This window comes from Monodelphis domestica, chromosome 2, assembly GCF_027887165.1.
Source record: "Monodelphis domestica isolate mMonDom1 chromosome 2, mMonDom1.pri, whole genome shotgun sequence".
NCBI classification, from domain to species: Eukaryota; Metazoa; Chordata; class Mammalia; order Didelphimorphia; family Didelphidae; genus Monodelphis; species Monodelphis domestica.
The window spans coordinates 288,280,259-288,298,295 of NC_077228.1; the positions used below are offsets into that span (position 1 = coordinate 288,280,259).

At 46.3% G+C, this 18,037-nt stretch overlaps 1 protein-coding gene across 4 annotated transcripts; it reads right to left on the bottom strand.

Moving 5' to 3' along the window:
* Positions 1-597: 597 nt before the first annotated feature.
* Positions 598-14,606, bottom strand: TCTE1 (t-complex-associated-testis-expressed 1). Of its 4 annotated transcripts, none has more exons than XM_056818329.1 (6): positions 14,208-14,323; positions 9,869-10,030; positions 8,415-8,674; positions 4,128-4,696; positions 1,927-2,376; positions 598-1,074 (listed from the first exon to the last, which is right to left on the bottom strand). In XM_056818329.1, exons 3-6 carry the CDS (start codon positions 8,569-8,571, stop codon positions 709-711), a joined length of 1,542 nt encoding a protein of 513 aa, XP_056674307.1. In that variant the 5' UTR covers positions 8,572-8,674; positions 9,869-10,030; positions 14,208-14,323; the 3' UTR covers positions 598-708. The 4 variants fall into 4 exon arrangements, with proteins under 4 accessions (XP_056674307.1, XP_056674308.1, XP_056674306.1 ...); XM_056818330.1 differs by having other exon boundaries at positions 9,854-10,030; XM_056818328.1 differs by lacking the exon at positions 9,869-10,030 and having other exon boundaries at positions 14,208-14,606.
* Positions 14,607-18,037: the final 3,431 nt, after the last annotated feature.

Consider the following 18,037-nt stretch of genomic DNA (forward strand, 5'->3'; position numbering starts at 1 on the left):
TCACCCAGGAATAGTTCTTCCTACCCTCAACTAGCTCTGTTTTCCTACTCCCTGAGAGAGGCAGCTTAGGTAGGGGAATGACTCAGGAAGAGGACAGAGATAGAGGAAGATGGCCTTGGCTGTTTTAAGGATGGCAGATGGCAGCCAGGCATCAGGTCCCAAAAGAGCCAGCTCTGTGTTTGTATATATGTAGGTTGGAAGACATGCTTATCAGTGTCTCCTATGGTGTTCTGGGTAAGGAATCAGGGCTCAACACAGAGGCAAATGAGGCAGAGGGACAAGGAAGGACAGGAATAGGGGGCCCAGATGAAGGAGATATTTATAACCTCTTTATAGGTGTCTTGAATTTCCCCACTCCCTCCAGAGATTTGTACCCATCCTAGGCTTGGAGAGACTTTGCTTCTTCCCCGTGTTCCCAGATTTTCTGTCCCTTTTCTGCTTGCTCCAAGCCAAGTCCTCAACCCCAACACCCCTCCCCAGTTCCTTACCAGATTTTTCCCTTTCTCTTTCCACTACTAACCTTCCTCTCCTTTGCTCTTTTCTCCTCTTCCTGCACCTCTATTAAACCCTCTGGTCTAGAGCTGATGATGGGATAGATGAAAGAAGATGAGGGCTTTATTAGAAAACTATCTTGGGGACAAAGCTGGTTTATGGGCAAGGGGTTGGGGCTCGGTGAGTGGGGAAGAGGCTCAGTCGCAGGTAGATGCCTCAGGAGCTGGTCACGCTTGCTGCCATTGTCACTGTTGGCATTGTCGCTGTTGTAATTGTTGTCATCGTCATCGTTGAATTGGCCACTGTCATTGTCGAATTGGCCATTGTAGTTGTTGAACTGGTCATCGCTGTCGTTGTTGTTGCTGTTGTTGCTGCTGCTGTCGAAGTCATCAAATTGAGTTGGCTGACTGTTATATGACAGCAGGTAGACTGCAAGGTACGAAGACGGGCAGACTCTCGGTTGGCATTGAGGGCCACGTTGATGAGGTATTCACTCTCCTGGCCAATCTCAGACATCCGCAGGTCAAACTCCATCAGGGTCTTGTTATCAGACATGCCCTCCAAGAGCTGCTTCCCACCATCCTGTGCCGTGGGGTGTGAGGAAGAGAAGATGGTAAGGAAGGGGAGCTTTTGGGGAAGGATGCATTGGAGAGGCATTCTTCCTGGGGGTGGCCTTATTCTTTTTTTTTTTTAATAAACTCTTACCTTCTGTCTTAGAATCAATACTAGGTATTGATTGCAAGGCAGAAGAGTGGTAAGGGCTAGGTAATGGGGGTCAAGTGACTTGTCCAGAGTCACACAGCTAGGAAGTATCTGAGGTCAAATTTGAACCCAGGACTTCCCATCTCTAGGCCTGGCTCTCAATCTACTGGGCTACCCAGGTGCCCTCAGGGTGACCAACATGAGATCTTGAACAGGCTATTTCACTTTTGGACCTGTTTTCTTCTCTGTACAATAAGGAAGTTAGATTCTATAATATCTGACCTCCCTGTCAATCTAAATTTCATGACTATGGTACTATGGGTCATTATACTGTGAGTCTACAAATAGTGTCCTCCAGCCCTCCTCTCTTGTCTCTCAGCTCCATTCATCTTCTCTGCAACCCTTCCTGTATCATGTCTATTGTTAGGTTGGCATCAAATTCATACAGCTGGGTGACTCAGTGGATTGAGAGCCAAGCCTAGAGAGAAGAGGACCTGGGTTCAAATCTGGCCTCAGATACTTCCCAGTTGTGTGACCCTGGGCAAGTCATTTAACCTCAAATGCCTAGCCCTTGCCACTCTTCTGACTTAATTGATTCTAAGACAGAGGGTAAGAGTTTAAAAAAAATTCAAGTATATCTATAGCACTGAATAATGGCATCCCTCCTACCATGGACCCTTTGCCCATCTGCCCCATTGCCATCCCTTCCTAGGGCCCTCCTAGCCGACTCACCAAACCAATGTGGTTGCAGGAGAGATTGATACAGGTCAGGGTGGTATTGACTGACAGCACCTGAGAGAACAGAGTGGCTGTGGGCTCAGATAACTCGTTGCCCGCCAGGTTTATGTAGGTGAGGGTTGAGTTGGTCTGCAGGGCATGGGCCACAGCCTGGCCGCCCTCATCCTCGATGCAGTTGAGGCGAAGGTTGAGGGAGATGAGAGTGGTGTTGTAAGCCAGAGCATGGGCTAGTGCCTGGGCCCCCATAGCTCTGATTCTGTTGTTGGCGAGGTTGAGGATTTTCACTTGGCTGTGGTTGATCAGTTTGGCTGCAGCCCTCACACCTCGGTCCCCAATTTTGTTGTGTGACAGGTTTAGCTCCAGCAGGGCTGGGTGGTCCAGGAGGCTTCGAATCAGGATACGAGACTTCTCGTCGTCCACTTTGCTCCGAGTCAGTTTAAACACCTGAAGGGGCAGAAGAGTTTCCTGGGGGTAACCGGCTAACAACGTGCCATGTGTTCTTCCTCGGGGAACATGGGCACAGGGAGGGAAGCAGTGATCTGAGTCTAGCCATTGTTCCATAGCCTGACTTCTTGGATTGGGCCCTGAAGGTGGAGGGCATGCACAGGAGGAAGATATAGGATGGGATAGGGGGGATGGCATCACTAGTAAAGATCTCTCTAGCTTGCTAAAAGAAGTATTCTCCATAGACGGTGTTGATTTTGGAGTTGGGAAGACCTGGGTTCAAATCCCACCTCTGACACTTGCTAGCTCTGTGAATTTGAGCAAGTCTCAACCTTCTTAGTATTTGATCCCTCATCTATAAAATGAGGATAATAGAATATTATACCCACCTGCAAGATTGTTGGGAGATTCCGAGATATTTGTAAAGAATTTTGCAGGTTTAAACATATCATATGAAATTATTATTATAAGTAAGTCCCGTCATTCTCCAGTGATATTTCACTGTGATATGGAGGGGACCCTAAGATCTAGAAGGCTATATAAGGGGAGCCAAGGTGGTACTTCATAAAAAGCTTTGGTTTTTGAAAGCAGAAGACCTGAATTCAAATACTAACTCCCTGAACAAACTTGCCTAAGTTACTTTACCTTGTTGGCCTTGGTTTCCTTCTCTGTAAAATGAGGAAGTTAGATGACTGAACTGGCATCTGAGTTCCTTTCCAGCTCTTGTTGTTTGAATTCAATCATGTCTGACTCTTCATGACTTCATTCTGGATTTTTCTTCATTTTCTTAGCAAAGATACTGGAGTGGTTGGCCATTTCCTTCTCTGGCTCATTTTACAGATGAGGAAACTGAGGTAAGCAGGGTTAAATGACTTGCTCAAGGTCACACAGCTAGTAAATGTCTGAAATTGGATTTGAACTCAGTTTTCCCTGACTCCAGGACCGGCACTGGATGTACTCTGCCACCTAGCTAGCTGCCTCTTCCACCTCTAGCTGTGTGAAATTGTCAAAATGCTGGGAGATCTTACCATTGGGAAAAGGGCTTTGAGTGGTGAGTCTAGTACTGGTTTTTATGTCTTTGGTCTGAAGAGTGGCCTATATATTGGAAGAAGGTCATGAATTTTTTAACACACTTTAAAAACTCTCTCTTAAGGGGGATGAGATCTAAGCTGGTGGAAGGAATAGCAACCCAATGACAAGACTGAGGTTCCTGAAGTGTTCTTATATTAAAGCTAGCCTTAGAAGGTTTTTTTCTCCTCTCTCTCTCTCTCTCTCTCTCTCTCTCTCTCTCTCTCTCTCTCTCTCTCTCTCTCTCTCTCTCTCTCTCTCTCTCCTTCCCCCTTCTCTCTGTCTCCACCCCCCTAATATCTTCCATCTTAGAATCAAAACTGTATTGGTTCCAAGGCAGAAGAACAGTAAAGGCTTGACAATGGGGGTTAAGTGACTTGCCCAGGGTCACCCAGGTAGGAAGTGGCTGAAGCCAGATTTGAACCCAGGACCTCCAGTGTCTAGACTTGGCTCTCAATCCATTGAGCTACCCACCTCCCATTTTCTAGATGAGGAAACACATGAAATTATTTGTCTCCAGGCACAGCTAGTTAATGACAATCTGGATTCAAACTCCGATCTTCTGATTCTAAATCAGAAAATGTTTTTCACTCCTTGGCTCAGGGGCCTATTCAGCCCTGACGTTCTGGGGTTCTGTGAAAAAAAGGGGTGGGGGGATGGGAGAAGGGGATGAGCTTCACTACCTTGAGAGTATGACAAGCCTTAATCGTGGCAGCCAGAGAGTAGCAGTCTCGGGTAGTGAAGTTAAAGAGGTTCCACTCGAAGTTCATGCCGCAGTCTTTCACTCCGAACACCAGATCGAGCTCCTCCAGCCGATGGAGTTTGGCCACCAGTTCATCCAGCTGGAAGTGATCCATGTTGAGCTCCTCGGGCTCCCCCTCGCTGGCTGAGTCTGATTGATCCAGATCCTGGGGCGGCTGCTCTAGCTTCACGGGGGGCAGGAACTGGTCCACCTGCAGCCTGACCACGTAGTCCTTGCAGAGAGGCACCAAGTCTAGGATCTCGTTGGGGTCCGTGGTGCCCGGAATGAAGAGCTTCAAATGGTCCTGGAGGTACCTCTCGAAGAACATCCGTTTCCAGCTGTGGCCGTACTTCTCCACGTGGCCCACCGGCCAGCACTTGTTGCAGCGGCGGTGCCAGTAGTCCTCGTCCGAAATCAGGTTGGCCACCACTTTCAGGGGCAGGTCAATGGAGAGGCGATCGAGCACCTTCCGCTGCTGGTCTGGACGGAGCTCTGTGAGTATGGGCTTGCCTGTGAGGAGGAAAGGCAAAGTGGAATCCAAGGTGGCCTCATCTGGACTCAGTGGGACAGCAGGTTTCCCGATCCCCAGGGGTGAAAGAATGGATTGAGTGTTGGACTCTGGAAGAGCTGAGCTCAACTATTAGCCTTGGGGAAGTCACTTAATGCCTTTCTGCCTCAGTTTCCTCTCCTGTAAAACAGGGATGATAATAATGCCTACCTACCATGGTGGCTGGGGCAACTAGGTGGGGCAGTGGATTGAGTGCAGGGTCTGGAGTCAAAAGGACATGAGTTCAAGGGTGGCCTCTGATACTAGTTGTGTGACCCTGGACAAGTCCCTTAACCTGTTTGCCTCAATTTCCTTATCTGCAAAACGAGCTGGAGAAGGAAATGGCAAACTATACCAGTATCTTTTCAGGATGACCCCAAATGAGGTCAGGAAGAGTTGAACAACTGAACAATAACAACACTATGGTGGCAGTGAAAATTACATGAGGTAATATACCCCAAAGCTATTTGTCAACCATATAAATATAAATATTACCTATTATAGGCAATGGGGTACAACAAAAGGGAGAGTTTCCACTTTCAAAGAACTTATCATTCTTAGAAGTTCACAGAAAAGTAACAGAGGATTATATGAAAAACAAAAACAAAGTGGTTGGCAACTGGGGAAATATTAAAGTTTTTTTTGAAAAATCTGTTTCTGTTTTATCTGCCAAGGATAATAATTATTTTTAAATTAATTTTTAATGAACAAAAATTCAATTTCTCTCACTCCCACTTCCTTCCCCATTTCATTGGGAAAAAAGAAAAAAGAAAAACAAGACCCTGGTAACACAGAGGCATAGTCAAAGAAAACAAGCTGCCAAACTGGTCATGTCTCCCCAAAATATACCTCTCTCTGTCCTCTGGCATCACTGGGGGAATCCAGGAGTTCAAACAGGAAAACATTCTAAGCTTGGAGGGAAAACCTGTGCAAAATGGAATGTATGATATGGGGGATAGCCAGTAGGCTCTTTTGACTAGATCATAGGCTGGGAAAGAGGAGAGAGGGAATCAGTATTTATGAAGCACCTACTATGAGCCAGGTACCTTGTTAAATATTTTACAAATATTATCTCTTTTGGTCCTCACAACAACCCTGTGTGTTGGTGCTATTTAATACACATTTCATAGTTGAAGGAACGGAGGCAAACTGAGGTCAGTTGACTTGTTCCGGGTCACAATCAGTAAAAGCCCAAGGCTGGATCTGAACTCAGTTCTTCCTGACTCTGGGTCCAGTAGCTGCCTCGGGAACCAGAATTCCTACATCTAGATGTCTCAAGGAAGATTAGTGAAGACATCCTAGGGTATAATTAGTCAGGGAAGGCTTCTGGGAAGAAGGGGACTTGCTTTGAACTGTTTTATTTGAACCAGGGTCTTCCTAAGTGGACCCAGCTAGAAGTGGAACTCTGTGCAGGAACCCAAACTTGGGATTGAGCTACCTGGAAGGTTTACCCTGACCTGGTCTGATCAAGAGAGTCCCTGCGCTGAAGAAACATAGTAATCCCAGGATCATATTTCTAGATCGAGAAGGGATATCAGAAATCATCTCATTCAGTTCCCCTCATTTTACATCTGGGGAGACTGAGTGATGGGCACAAGATTTTACCCAGTTCTTCAACTTCCAATCCAGTACTCTTTCCATTATCTGACAAATGGCGGGGCATATGATCATGGAATCCTGGATGTTAAGCTGGAATAGGCCTTAGAAGCTATTTAGGCTAGTCGTCTTGATTTTACACATAAGGAAACTGAGGCCAATGGAGGTTAAGTGACTGACCTGAGGTCATGGAGGTAGTAGATGATAGAGACAGGGTGCCTCAGTTTACCCTTAGTTCACTTATAAGGGCATCTTACTAGATCGCTCCCAACTCGTCCTTACTCTCACTGTCAAATATTTTCCTTACTCCCAACATGGACCATTCACCTTGTCTAATGATAATTCTTGTGCCAGCCTGTCCTTTGAAACTCTGATTTCATATGTATTGCAGAAAAAGCACTAGTATAACGTATATCAAACTGTTTACTGCTTCAGAAGTGGGAGAGGGGCGGGAGGGACAGAATCTGAATCAGAAAATGTCAGAAAATGATTGTCAAAAATTGTTTCTACACATAATTGAAAAAATATAACATTTAATTAAAAAACCTCTATGGGGCAGCTCAACTCAGTGAGTTGAGAGCCAGATCTAGAGGCAGGAAGTCCTGGGTTCAAATCTGACCTTTGACACTTCCCAGCTGTGTGACTCTGGGCAAGTCACTTAACCTCCATTGCCTAGACCAGGGGTCCCCAAACTTTTTACACAAGGGGGCCAGTTCACTGTCCCTCAGACCATTGGAGGGCTGGAGATGAACAAATCTATATACTGCTGTCTGGGATAGTGGAGGCTGCAGCGCTGGCTGGGATGGGCCTGTCACACTTTGCACAGGCCCATTACAGCCACCACTATACTGGGCAGCAGTATACACAGTGCGGAATCCCCTTCTCCAGATTGCTGCTCACGATGCTGACGTCTTCCATTGTGCAGCCACATAATCCTTTGCGCGATGCCTCGTTCTCTTTCAGTTACTCTAAGAACAAGGAGCCACACAAAGGATTATGTCACCGGAAGTATTACTGTACGTGAGAGACACCGTGCTTTGCAGTGCCACCACATACAGTGCTCCTCTCACTGACACCAATGAAAGAGGTGCCCCTTCTGGAAGTGTGGTGGGGGCCAGATAAATGGCCTCAGGGGGCTGCATGTGACCCGAGGGCCATAGTTTGGGGACCCCTGGCCTAGCCCTTACCACTTTTCTGCCTTGGAACCAATACACAGTATTGATTCTAAGATGGAAGGGAAGGGTTATAAAAACCAAACAAATAAACAAGATCCCCCTCAGATTTCAGGAGAGATAGGGGTAGAGTTGGTCAAGAAAGAGAGCAAGGGAGGGCCTTTTGGGCAAGCTGGAAAGGTTGTGAGGGCAACGGTTAGGATATGTTCCAGGAGGGCACAGGTTTGACCCCAGTAGAGGGTGTTTATGTATTTACTTTGCCATATTTTTTATGAACATTAATGAATATTTATTCCTGTTTCCATTCATGTATTGGCTTGTAAGGACTTGTGTTTTTCCTGTCTTTCCTTGTGACACTAGGAGCCCTTGTAGGTAATTTTGCCTCTTCCAGGAGCCTGGGAGCTCCTTAAAGGCAGGGACAGCATCTGTCCCATCAGATTGGCAGTGCCCACCTTTCTTATCTAAGTGGAAACCCTAAAGGAGGGACTATGTCTCCCCCATTAGATTGGGAGTTCTTTGAAGCTGGTTTAGCTTTTTCCTGGGACAGGAAGACTTTCCACTGTGGCTAAAGATTTCTTCTGAGCCATCCATAGATCAACAAAAAGAAGTTTAGGCTAACCTCAGTCCTGGTGGCTGTGAACCCAGGATGGCTGAGAGCAAAGCTCTGTCAGCTACTGGATCAGGAGGAAGCTGAGAGTTGGGGGAGAGACCCAGGCCTAGAAGTTGAGAACCTTCCCTTTGCTTAGCTGATAGGGCATCTCTAGAAAGCCATGGCACAATGTCCGGGGACTCTGATTATTGCCACTGATTCTCTTGGGCTTCTCCTCCCAGTAGTCTCGAGAGCAGCCTCCCTGAGGATAGTAGGGATAAATGAGACTTACCCCTGAGGTTAGTAGGGATAAATGGGACTTACTCTCAAAGTTGAGGATAATATTCTGCAAGCAGAGGTCAGAGAGCATGGGTACGATGGCCAAGGTCCATTCAGGGTCCTCTGAAATGATGCGACGCATCCTCCGGGTGTTGGAGGCCGGGTTGGCCCCCGAGGTCGTTGATGGTGGGGGGACCGTCATGGTTACCTGAGAGCAGGCTAAGCCTGTGACGCAAAGGGTTCACTGGTTTGGGAGCAGGAGACTCCTCAAGCAGGAAGAGCCGGAAGAAGTCGCTGCCAAGGTCCTAGGGCAAGAGACATGGTTAGTGTCCGTCAGCGGCTGGTGCATCGCAGGCATCCACAAAATGCTCGATGATAAAGATGGAGTTAGAGATCAAGCCGGGTTGTGGCCAGCGCCATCCTGGAATGTCTTTTAGGATATAGGAAGAGCTGGAAAGAGAAGAGTGGGCAGCCAAGGAGAGGGGAAGGGGATGAGGGAAACAGTGGGGACCCCAGAGGAAGATTAGAGGAACCGATGTGGAGCCTTAAACAACAGTTTTTCACCTTACCATCAAAGAAGAGAATGTCTTTACTCTTGGGCAAACGGGGGTTTAATCACCAAAGGATAATGCTTTAAAATGATTAAACTTCAACGTTTAATAGAGAGTTCCTTAATTAGAATTTGGTTTACAGATCAAGTAAGCAATGGTTTACTTGACAGGTGTGCTCGTTCGCTCTGAGGGAGATGGGGTACCGCGGGGATGTGGGAGAGGGGATGAGGATTTGTTACTGCAGCAATTGGGCTGAGAGCCCCCGAGAGCAGAAGAGCCTTTGGGAGGGAACCCGATGGGCTTCCCAAAAATGGATGTACAGGGCGGCCCGACCGGTGACTGGAGATAAGTGTATCCAGTTTTTCTATACGCACAAAGGATACACAAATCTGCCTCTCATTACTGGAATCTGAATGCCTCAGGCCACAAGACCGGGTTGTTCTCCCACCCACAGCCTCCTTCCCCTCAACTGGCCTTGGCTTCTCCCTCCTAACAGGGTTGCAATAGACCCAGGCCCATGCTCTAGCTGGTCTCAGGTCAGGGAAACTTTCTCCATCCTCATCCTTCTAGAGTTCTGGTCTGACCCGAGACCTCTTAGCAACACACTAAGTATTTATTTGACACTTACTATATGCCAGACACTTGGGTGCAAAGAATGAAATGAGAGGCAGCTGGGTGGCTCAGGGGATTGAGAGCCAGGCCCAGAGTTGGAAGGTCCTGGGTTCAAATGTGGTCTCAGACATTTCCTAGCTGTGTGACCCTGGACAAGTCACTTAACCCCCATTGCCTAGCCCTTACCGCTCTTCTACTTTGGAACCAGTACACCGTATTGATTCTAAGACAGAAGGTCAGGGTTTAAAAATAAAAGAATAAAATGATTCCTTTTTGCTATGAACTGACATTTCTGTCTTGGGGGTGGGGAGAGAGGGTCACCTTTGACTCACTGACCCTTTGGGGACCCCCTGTTGGATGATGGACTGGACTTCTTGGGAGTGGATCAGCAGAACGGAGGGATGGGAAGGAGGTGGAGGAGGGGGGATCGCAGGGAAGGAGGCCCCTTGTTTCCTTTTCTCTCCCTCCACTCTCGACATTCCAGACAACAGCAGGCATCTGTTGGCAGTGAAAATGGAGGTAAATTTGGCTCTGAATTTCTGGGGATGTGACTGCGACATAAGGCTCTTTCTTGCCTCGCTTACGGGGAGGTGGAGGCTGGAGGACCTAGGTGGGCCCGGTGACCTCTGCCTGCTTCCCCAGCTAGCCTGGATTCCTTTGGAATGGTTTCTTGGCTTCCTGCACGGTGGGGAGGGCTCCTTTGAACCAAGCCACTGTGTTCCCTGGCAGAGGGAGCACAGCAGATGGTGCTGCCCCCTGTCTGGCCCCACTCAGCACTCAGTGCTGGCTGCAGCACAGGTCCCTTCGGTGGTGGCCCTTCTAGGCAGCCCCTCCAGCACTGAGGAGTGGGCAAGGAGGGAGGGTGCCGAAGAGCCCTCCGAGGGGGTGGTTATCTGTGAGGCGGAGCTCTGTCCTGGAAGAGGAGGAGGAAAGGGAAGGAGCCAGGGTGGGGATTTTTGCATTTTGATGCTCAGAATGGAAATGAAATTCAGATTCATGCCAATTAGAATCCAACATATTTGACTAACCAGCCTGGACAATGACAGGCCTGTAGCGATGTGGTGGGGTGGGAAGGGAAGATTGAGACTCTGTAAGGAGAAAGAGGCCCATGAATGAATGGCATCTGAACGGGGCAATTGGGTCTTTTGAAAAGAAGATGTTGAGGAGCAGCTGGGTGGCTCAGTGGAGTGAGAGTGAGGCCTAGAGATGGGAGGTCCTGGATTCAAATCTAGCCTCAGACACTTCCCAGCTGTGTGACCCTGGGCAGGTCACTTCATCCCCATTGCCTAGCCCTTACCACTCCTCTGCCTTGGAACCAATACACAAGATTGATTCTAAAATGGAAGATCAGAGATTAAAAAGTAAAAGACATGAGAGAAAGAGGACATTGTCTCTGAGAGGGGACAGAGTTTGAGGGAGGGATGGATTCTGGGAAGGGCAATGGGGTTTATGAAGAGATGATGAGGAAGATGAAGCAGGTGGGTCTGCTGAGGCAAGATAGTGTCTCTGAGGAAGAACAGGCCCTCTAAGAAGTGAAGCGGTCTTCATGAGGGTTGGGAATCCCTAGACAGGGTGCTCTCCTAGCCTCTGGCTCCTGGAGGGATAAGGCATGGGTTCTGGAATCAAGAGGTCCTGGGTTCAAATCCTCAGAGCTCCCTATACTTACTAGCTGTGACCCTGGTCAATTATTCTCTCCAAAACTCGATTTACTCATATTTTAAATAAAGATTGGGCTCAATGGAAGATCTCTTCTAGCTCTAAATCTATGATCCTATGATCCCCTCTACACTATTGACGTGAGCTGCTTGGACAGTTGAGGTGGGAGATGACTGTTTGTTTAAATAGTGTCCACCATGTCTTTTAACTTTCAGGGGGAGTCTAATGAGTTATCTAGTATCTACCTCACAAAGCTGTTGTGAGGACCAAATGAGATAGGATATGTAAAGCACTTGCCATATAAATATACACATAAAACACCTTCTAAACGGGGCAGTTAGGTGATACAATGGATAGAGTAACCAGACTGGAGACTCATCTTCCCCAGTTCAAATTTGGCTTTAGACTGGCAGTGTGACCCTGGGCAAGTCACCTAATTGTGTTTGCCTTAGTTTCCTCATCTATAAAATGAGCTAGAGAAGGGAATAGCAAACTACTCTGGAATCTTTGCCAAGAAAACTCCAAGTGGGATTAGAAAGAGTTGACCACAACTGAATACCACCACCATATAAATATTAGCTTCTATTATATCTCCTCATTTGTTCACAGGCTGTGAAATGTTATCATCTCATACATTTTCTGTAGTGGGTGAAATGAAGGCTACTCCATACCTGATACAAATATTGTACACCAAGTGCCTACGTAGAGGTTGGGGACTCTGTGATGCCAACATTTGGGAAAACCTAGACACCAGCTATACTGAGGCTTTGCTTTGGAGAGTTTTCACCCCACTGGGGAACTCCAGGTGGTGGTAATGAGCAAAAAGAGAAGCCCCCCCTTTAGGGTCAGTCATCCAGAATTGAACTCAGTCCTGGGATTCCTGGGCCATGAGGAATACAATAAAGTGGCAATATGTCCAGTGGTTTTTGGTCTCCTCCATGCCAGAGCTCACCACACTTACAAGTGTATCTGATTTTGTACCACAGTGGTCTCTAGTGTGACTGGTAAGGATATCTTGACAGGCAGGGCCCAATCCTGAGAATACAGTCCCTGAAAAATGGGGCTAATTCTCTTCACTTCTTTCTTTTCCTTTACTTATTTTCTTCTAAGACCTGGTGGGTCAGAGTTAAGACCCAATGCAATTGGGTGCCAAGGTTAAAAAAACACATTTGAGGAGACCTCTCTGCCAGTCCAGCAACTCCAAGGTTCCATGTTAGCATCTATTGTCTACAATAGGTAGGTTCACTGATATGGGTGACCAGATGTCCTAATTCAGTTGATGATTCTGATTTTCAATGACCTAAATTGGATAGACAGATGACCAGGGAAATGTCCTTAGTATAACTGCTGACAACTTGAGATTATAAGAGGCAGAGGTAAGAAGGGAGAACCTTTGAGGAATAGGGAGCAGCCAGGGCAAAGGTATAGAGGTAGGAGATGTTCTGTTCTGTAGGAGGAATAGCAAGCAGGCCGATGTTGTAGATTTGTAAAGGGGAAAAATGTCACGTGTGAGAAGCCTGGAAAGATAGGATGAGACCATTCCCATATCCCTACAAGCAGGGATTTCCCCCAGACTAGTTTCCTAACAAATGGACCCTCACTTGCCTTCTCATACATCCTTCTTGGGGAGGAGTGCTATCTCTATGTTTCTTGACTATTCCCATAAAACTCTACAAGCAGGTAGAGCTGATTTATGGTGAAATAATCATCTTAACTTGTGGAGAGCTCTGTGTGGGAATGGGCATTAAGTGAAATCTGGCCAAGGCATCTCAAACAGGGGATTATCAAGGGTTATCGAGGTTCCTTAGAGCATCAGGACAAGGGGCAGAAGGGGATTTCTGGTGGTAGGAATGAGGAACCTATGGAATTGTGGAAGATATCTTCATCTAGGGATCCACTGCTGCCATTTGACAGATAAGGAAACCAAGGCACAAAGGTGATCCAGTAAGACTTTCAATGGACACGTTACATTTTGAGTCATTCCTCTTCTACCTTCTCCTACTGCCCTCCCCACCCCCAAACCAGAATACTTGGACTTAGTCTCACTCAGCCCTGCAGAATTACTTATAAAACGGAGAGAAACACATTTACATGAGCCATTAGTCTTTACAAAGTGCTCTCCTCCCAACAGTGTCTATATGGTATACAGTAGAAGTCCAATTCCCATTATAAGAATGAGATGACAGTGTGAGAAGCTGAATCATTTGCCAAGGTCACAGGCTAGTTCGTAATGGATGCTGCTGAGATTCACACTCACGTTTTCTGCCTTCCATCCCAGGCTCTATCACATCGTTTCCCTGTCCTCTAAGCCTATGGCTCTTGCTCAGACCTGCTTGTGGCTTCGGCAGGCCCCAATCCAGGACTGACCCAAAAAGAGTTTTTTTTTTTAACCTTCCTCACTCTACCTTGAACACTGATAACTCCTACTGGGCTATTCTCAGTATTCTGCTTTCTAAAGGTCATTGCAGTGCCTGTCCACTTCCCTGGGAGGAGGAAAGGCTGTAGCAGCCTATTCGGGAGCCAAGGGGAAGAGACTGCAAGGAGGGAGGCAAGGAAAAGAAAGTCTGGTCTCCCAAAGGGGCCAATCTCCCCAGGGATGCTAAAGCAGGGTAGGAACAAGGCAGAGGCAGAAGCGTTGATATCCCCAGGTCCTTTTCTTTGGATTTCTCTCCATCTTCTCCACCCCTCTATAGACAGCTAGCTCAACCCTCCCCCACTTATCATTAAGTAAATAAGCAAGGGAACCCCAGGTACCTTCCTTCAGCTGTAGGGTGATCCCAAGAGGCTACTGCTGAGGCTTCCCCCCTCCTACCCATCCCTCAGGCAGATGGGCCATCACAGAGAGAATAAGTCACAAGGGGCTAACCTGGGGAAGGTACTGAAGAGCTGAAGGGAGATGTTGGCAAAGGAGACTTCTTTAATCCAGGGGGAGACAGGAGAGGATGGGGCAGGGTGACCTCCAAGGACAAGGGATACAAGGGCATCAATCTGTCGGGTCCCCTCCCCAAGGTCTCCTCACCAGCTGCCTGGGTTGCCTTGTCTAGTCAGGACCCTCTGCCTGGCTCTGTCTCCATGGAGACACCTCCCCTCCCCCTAACCGGAAGGCTCTCTGCATTGGTTGCTATGCACGCGGGCTGTTGTTAAGGGAAGGAGCCTGCGCAGTTTGCATGGGCTTGGGGTACTGGGTGCTGCATACACAGATGTTCAGTGCACACATATGTGCTTTGTTCAGCACAGAGCTCTCTTACACGTTTGCCACGGGGCTGTGTGTCATATTTCTTTCGTGTGTGAAGTGCTGACTGTGGGGAACGCCTCTCCCTCCTTCATTCCCTTTAGGACAAGAATTAAAGCTGAGGAAGAAGGGTGTTCCCAGGGGATCTTGGGACCCCTTTCCTAGAGATGAGATGGAAGATTGAGCCCTCCTAACCCTGACCCCAACCTCAGGGAAAGTTGTGAAATAATTCCCTTGACCAGGGATGTGCAAAAAGGTGCGTTTCTCCTGCCTCCGGCATCTTTGGGTAAGGGTATCCTCCTTTCCCTTTTTTTCTAGGACCCCTGAAGAGGGAATCGGGTGGCAAATCCTAAGCCCCAGGTCCTTCCTGGCTCAGCCCCACCTGGTCCCTCTAGCTCTCCCTTCCTTCTGGAGGTGGGAATGAAGAGAGCTGTAGTCTCCATCCTTGGGCCCATCCCATCTTCTAGGGGTTGGGGCTCCAGAGGTGCATTATCCAGCATCTTTTCCCGTGCCTTCCCCTCCCCCAGTGAGCTCATGGCCTTAATGAGGTTGGGAGGGAGGAGGAGTCTGGCCCTGATGGAAGACGTAGAAACCCCAGAGGCATAGGCAGGGCAGGAGTAAACAACACTGGGGCCAGACTCTTGGAACTTTGGAGACTATTGTGCTCACAGCAGTGATTAATCAATAAATCAGTAACATCTTAATTAAAATGAGAAATCAACTGTCAAGTAGAATCACACCATGGAGGGTCCAAGCTCTACTGGAGTAAGAGACCTTTAAATGTGTAATGGGGAAATTTAGGTCTCTGGGAGAGAGTTATAATATTGTAATGGCTAAAATGTGGCTACAGGATTTATGTAATATTGAACAATGGCCGCCAAGGAATTTACTTATGAAATTCCTAAAATGAACACTCAAGTCAGAATGGAGTTTATGGAGGTTTAATCACAACGGGAGTAGGGAAAAGGAGAGGGAGAGAAGGAGAGAAGAGAAAAGGGAAAAGGGGCTACTCAACCTCTGACCAAGGCAGAGGGAGTTTAGGCCTAAAGGCCCAGGTGGAAAGAACCAGTCCTTAACTCACGTGACCGATCTGAAGGAAAGCTGTCTGCGGGCGTCCTCTCTCTCCAAGCTCCTAACACCAACTCCCTCTAGCTCTCTCCACAGGAAGTTCCGCGAATTCCAGAGGCTGTTCCCTACCTCACTTCCTGTGTCTCACAAATCCAATGGTTGGCTCTAGCTTGGCTTAGGACAGCCCAGGTGGGCAGTTAATTATTTCTGATTAGTCATTGACTAGCGCATGCCCGTGTAGGTGGGTGTGCACAATTTTTGGGTGCTAGACCAAGATGGAGACTTTTAAAATTCACAATCCCCCCTGATGATGATTGGGAGACTAGTCTCCCCAATTGATCACTAAACATAAGCATACTGCACCCCAAAAATTTCTAACTATATGTGTATACAAAAATTTTTTTTTACCCACTAAGAGGAAAATTATAATAGTTGTAAATATGGGGAAATAGAGGAGAGAGAAAGACAGCAAAAACCAATGTTTTGCTGGGCGCATTGACAAAAGCCAATTAGGGGGCAGTCCCCTTTGGCATAAGAGTGTACATTCAAAGAATGTTCAATCAACCACACCCCAAGGTTCATTCTGGATCTTCCTGTAGTGAAAAGGTTTAGATATCTTTCTGCAAACAGTTCATTCTCTGGATTCAGTTAGTTAGCAAGCTTCTTCTCTGAAGATTTCTCTCGAACAAAATTTAAATCTTGGATTTTATGAAATACAATCCCCCCTGAAGAAAGTGTTGAAAAAAACACTGAGTCCAGCTGAGGATTCAAGTTTTAGTTGTGGGGGTGTGTGAGTTAATTCAAAAGAAAAACAAAAAAATATGAAAATAAAATCAAAAATCAAAATCAAAAGAAGAAAAAGGGAAAAAATTAAGGGAAAATATATAAACCCTTTTTATATGCATATTTATATTAAAGAAGAATTCAAATTCAGTATCAAAATTCAAAAAAAAATCTATGTATACAAAATTTGAGAAAGCAAGAATAAAAATAAAAAAAATTTTTTTCTTATTTTTACAGGCCCCTGTAATTAGGGTCCAGTTAAGTAATTTCTAATCCCACAAGTCTGTAGGACAGAATGTAGCATAATTTTACTTCCCCATTTGCAGCCAAGGCTACAGGAAGTTGCCATACTATAGGAGAGAAAAAAGAGGACCAGATTTCTATTTTATATCTAGGGAAGTGTTATTCCCTCGTCTGATTTTACCTTCGTTCTCAGGAATGGATGGAGCCAGGACGGTAGCCAACCTTAGGTACTTGTCTGTAGGTACTATCACGAAGAGTGTGGATACAGGGAAGGCCTACATCTTAACGTCTGTCAAGTGTCGCAACCCCGAGTCTCACACTAGGTTCAAGTCCTTAGTATTGGCTTAGAAATGCATTAATCCTACCTGGATTGGTCTTTTGATTTTTAGACCTGTGAGCTCTTTTGGCATTATCCAGGTTATCTCTGTGCTCCTTGTTTGATCTCATTCCTAGAATCAGACACAAACATTAATCATAGTCCCACAACAATTATCAATAACTGGCAGGTTCCCATAGTCTAAAGCTGTTTGGGTGCGTATTAATAATAACAGCAAGTATATATATTTAAACTAATATTGTAGAATAAAAATTAATATTGATCATATGTACCTTAAGTACATAGAAATGAGAAAAAGGGAAAAAATAAAATAATGTAAAAATAATAATAATAATAAAATAAGGAAAAGAGAAAAAAAAGGAAAAAAGGAAAAAAAATTAAATTTAGGAATTCAATGTGTCAAAAGCAGAATAAAACATTTCCACTTGTCAATGGGTAGTTATCTCCAATGCATGTATAGGATAGAGTCAATCAGTCTCAACAGAAGATGCTCTCTTTACATGAGAACAGTGAATCCAAGAGTCCTTTTCTCCAACCTTTATAGATGTTGGAGTAGTTAACAATATTTGGAATGGTCCTTCCCATGAAGGTTCAGTTGCTCCAGTACGCTTGAAATTCTTTATATACACGTTGTCTCCTGGGTTCAGGTCGTGAAGTGAGAAGTCTAGTGGTCCAGCTTGTACTGCAGCTCCGGATTCATGTAGCTCACGCAGTTTGTGCTGTAACTCCTGTATATAGGAAGCAATAGTAATATCTCCCCCTAATAGCGATGTATAAGCCGGGGAGAAAGGCTTAGCCTGTATAGGCGGATGTCCAAAAAGCATCTCAAATGGTGAAATATGTAAGTCTCCTCTAGGCCTGCTTCTAAGATAAAATAGGGCCAGAGGGAGAATTTCAGGCCATTTTAAATGGGTCTCAGTGCATAATTTTCCAATCATAGTTTTAAGTTCTTTGTTCATCCTCTCAACTTGGCCTGAACTCTGGGGGTGATATGGAACATGGAATCTGGGAGTTATTCCCAAGCAAGAATATATCTGGTTTAAAACAGAATCGGTAAAATGACTCCCTCTATCGGAGTCAATACGTGCTGGTAGGCCAAAGCGAGGAATAATTTCTTTTAAAAGCACCTTAGCAACAAAAGCTGCTGTGGCTCGGGCTGTAGGAAATGCTTCTGGCCATCTGGTCA

Coding starts and splice junctions, on each gene's coding strand:
- TCTE1 (XM_056818328.1), bottom strand. CDS start 8,571: ATGACGGTCCCCCCACCATCAACGACCTCGGGGGCCAACCCGGCCTCC. Junction 4,697..8,414: donor TATTATCCTCAACTTTGAGA/GTAAGTCCCATT, acceptor TCCTCCTCACAG/GCAAGCCCATACTCACAGAG. Junction 1,075..1,926: donor CCTGCAACCACATTGGTTTG/GTGAGTCGGCTA, acceptor CCCACGGCACAG/GATGGTGGGAAGCAGCTCTT.